The following is a 3,598-nucleotide window of genomic DNA, read 5'->3' as shown; positions in this document are numbered from 1 at the left end:
GCGAGGGGGGGGGGGGGGGTGGGAATAAACAGAAGGCCTCAAGAGCATAGGTCTGTCACATGAACAAACTACATCAAAAGACAGAATTCTTTTCTATTCTGCTTGTGGCTTAGAAGTAGCAAAAGATACTATGAGACATCGTAAGAGTGCCTCTGTGATGAGTGACTTCACCTTTGAGTCTTGGTCAACTGGTCAGGGCTGAAATAGGACTTGTATGTGGGACAGGTGGTGACTAAGCAGAATTAACTGAGGTACATACACAAGCTGAGGAAGTACTTGAGAAATGGGATGTGATGGCATACATTTACCATCTTGTTCATACATTATTTGTTCATGTGATAGTCTTCTTTGTGTATGTTGTAAGCTGCTCTGTTTTAGAACTGACAATAAGATACATCTGGAGAAACTGGTACAATTAATCTTAGGAACTGTAAAGCTAGTATGAAGAAAAATAATGACTACTAGGGCATCTGTTACTTGTAAGGACAGTTCTGGAAGGTAAACGGAACAGTCTCTTTCCCCCTGACTGAATAATTGCATATACTCATGTACATTAGCTGCTTGTACAAGTTCATATGGTGCTGGAATAATGGTGCTGGAAATCAGCTCTCTGTATGCAAGTTTGACTAAAAAAATTTATTAGTATTACAGTCCCAGTCTCCAAAGGGGAAAATTCACCTCAGGAAAATAATGTATTGAATCTTCTTTCAGGAGAACCTAAAAATGACAAATAAGAAAAATTTCTTTCAAATATACGCCAGCATTTTTAGTGTTAGAGTTTGCTGGATTGTCATATTCAGTACTTTTTCAGATTTAAGCTTTTTCTGTGCTGGGATGTATATTCAGTTTCGTGTGCAGTTAGTGCCACTGCACATGGAAATTGGCATGTAGTTGAAACTTTGCACTCAGGTGATAGTTTGTCTAATTTATAGTATTTGCTTGCAGACGTGTAGGGCCACAAACAGATGTGGCTTAATGTATTACAGTGAACCTGTAATATTTGGTATAATTCAGTCTGAAAACACACTGTTTTCTGTAAAGGGCTCCTCTTGCTTTCTATCCATCTATCCATCTATCCATCACACCTGCAGATTTAGCTCTCTTATTATTTTTCACTTGTGAGATCCAGTAGTTTAGAATGGAATTTGATGTGGTTAATTTTACAATTATACTAATAGTTTTTATTTATGTTTTTTATGAATAATTTTGACAGTAGATACTATTGGGTCCAAAAGGAATGCATGGATCTTTACTCTGCTGTTAATATAGCTATCAAGATGCTTTTGATTTAATGTAGGGAGTAGAGTATTTGCCACAAAGCATGAAGGTCACTGGGTCAGAGGAGGTGTATCAATTGGGAATTGTTTTTGAATATAGGAGCAAGTCAATCAGTATTTTGGGTGTATTCTTATGGCTTTTGTTTCTTTGAATGGTTCTTCTGCAGCTGTGTGTATGCGATTCAAAGACCTTTATGGTAATTTGATATTTTGTACTTACTTGTCCTAGTAAAATACACACATAAAGTTCATGTTATCAGAAGGAACAGATACTGCTAATACCTGGAAAATGTAATCTGTGTATTTTTTCAGACCTTTTCTTTTTAGTTAGGGTGTGTCTGCTTGTATGAAACAGTTAATTTCTGTCTTTCAAAGTGTATGCAGATGATGAAAGAGCAGTCTAATGTTATTTTAAATTCATGAACTGTATCGACAGAAAAAGTTCATAATTTTATTTTCCTGCCCTTGAAAGGGAACAGCTAGAAATGACAGGACATATTGAAGTCTCAGAGTTTCACACATTTAACAGTCTTAAATCATTTTGCTTTCTCCATAGGATTTTAAGACAGTGCTGTCTTTCCCCCAGTACCCAGGGGAGTTTCTGCACCCTGTGGTATATGCATGTACTGCAGTTATGTTGTTGTGCCTGTTTGCTTCCATTATTACCTACATTGTCCATCACAGGTAAGAATTCAGTTTTAAGTACTTGTGTTAAATGGTTAACATTATGGTTAACATTATAGTGAGTTACTTCAATTTTTCTAACCCTCACTGAAAAGATAAACTAAAATCTGTATTACTGTTGGATAGTAATATCAGTGATATGGTTTACACCAGAGAAATCAAAAAAAGGTTATGTCAACCTTTCTCAAGCTGTTCCTAAGCTGTATCTTTCCTGAGATGTATGTCTAAATGTTCTATACACTATTCCTAAGATTTCTAACTTGATAGTTCAATATAAAACCACAAGCACTATCAAATTGCTTTCTGGCAAATTCCAGTTGAGCAGCACTTTGATCAGCTACACTGGTGGTGTTGGTTCCTAAGGCCAAGTATGGTTGGAAGACTGGTAGCTGTCATTGGATAAAGGAAACTTTCTTGGACTTCTAGATCTTCTTGGTTTTAGAAAACTTGTGTTTTCTTTATATGAAATATTTATATAAGTGCCCTTTTAGCTACATACTTCTGTTAAAGACCATTAGCAATTTAAAAGAGTAGGAATGTATTATACTGTAGAAGCTGCTAAATATTAATTAAGTGAACTTAATGCAATGACTTCCAATCTTCAGCTTCCATTTAATCCTTTAGAGATGTCTTATTAAAGTTCTGCATATCTGAAGCTATGCAATAAGCCATTTGCTTTTATTACTCTAAATGCTTGATTTGATGGAGGAAGCTTTGTCAGTAGACTCTTTACCATTGATTTTACCTTTTAACTTTTATTTCAATGCTGTATAAATCAGACTCTGTCCTATTGGTAGATTGCTAAGTAGGTATTTAAGAATCAGAGAATTTAATTCTATAGTATTAAGCATTTTTTCAAAATCATGATTTTCATAATAGATACGCTGATTTTTAATTTTGAAATGTGATTTTTCAACAGCACAATCCGAATAAGTAGAAAAGGATGGCACATGCTTCTCAACTTTTGTTTCCATACTGCTCTTACATTTGCTGTTTTTGCGGGTGGAATCAATCGCATTAAATATCCAATTATATGTCAAGCTGTAAGTATCTGCCTTAGTAATTATTTCTGATAGAATGAAAACCTGAAACTGTATCTTTTAACATAATATTGATTGTTTTCTTTCTTTTTATATGGATCTTAAGATTTCCAGAATTAGTCATCATTTTATGTAAGTCTTTTGAATGCCAGTACTGGGAGCATTCAGTGTTTGGTTGTCACCTGAGTTTCTGAGAGGCTGACCAACGCATTAAGTTCTCTGCAGCTCACATTTTCTTATTTTAAAAAATTCCCTGAAAACTCTATTTCTCTGCTCTACAGGATAGTTGAAAACTATGATTCCCAAATATTTGTGTCCTTTCTGATCTTTGGATTGAATGTTTATACTACTATTATGTCTTTTAATTGTAACTCAAGGTAATGAGAGAAAGCAGACCAGAACACTTCCAATTTATGAACCCCTGTTTGTATTGGACTATTTCACATCTCTTGCTTCATCCTTTCTGGGGATATAGTGCTATGAGATGCACAGAGAAGGCATGGCATCAGCTGCCCTGAATACAGCGGCTGAGTCTGTACAGTGTGTAAAAAGAATAATTTCAGTCATCACATGGACAGTGGGATTGAGTGCGCCCTC

At 35.4% G+C, this 3,598-nt stretch overlaps 1 protein-coding gene across 1 annotated transcript in view; it reads left to right on the top strand.

The window, feature by feature from the left end:
- LOC104410963 (probable G-protein coupled receptor 125) overlaps positions 1-3,020 on the top strand; it is a gene marked incomplete at both ends in the record, with an annotated part of 10,981 nt that extends 7,961 nt beyond the window's left edge. Inside the window, 2 exons of the mRNA XM_010021271.1 lie at positions 1,834-1,961; positions 2,881-3,020. Coding sequence (XP_010019573.1) covers positions 1,834-1,961; positions 2,881-3,020 — 268 coding nt within the window. The remainder of the gene's footprint in view (positions 1-1,833; positions 1,962-2,880) is intronic.
- Between the last annotated feature and the right edge of the window lie 578 nt (positions 3,021-3,598).

Source organism: Nestor notabilis, unplaced genomic scaffold (genome assembly GCF_000696875.1).
Source record: "Nestor notabilis isolate BGI_N333 unplaced genomic scaffold, ASM69687v1 scaffold4539, whole genome shotgun sequence".
NCBI lineage: Eukaryota > Metazoa > Chordata > Aves > Psittaciformes > Psittacidae > Nestor > Nestor notabilis.
Note: the sequence above shows the minus strand (reverse complement) of the source record. Positions and strands in the feature narration are given on the sequence as shown.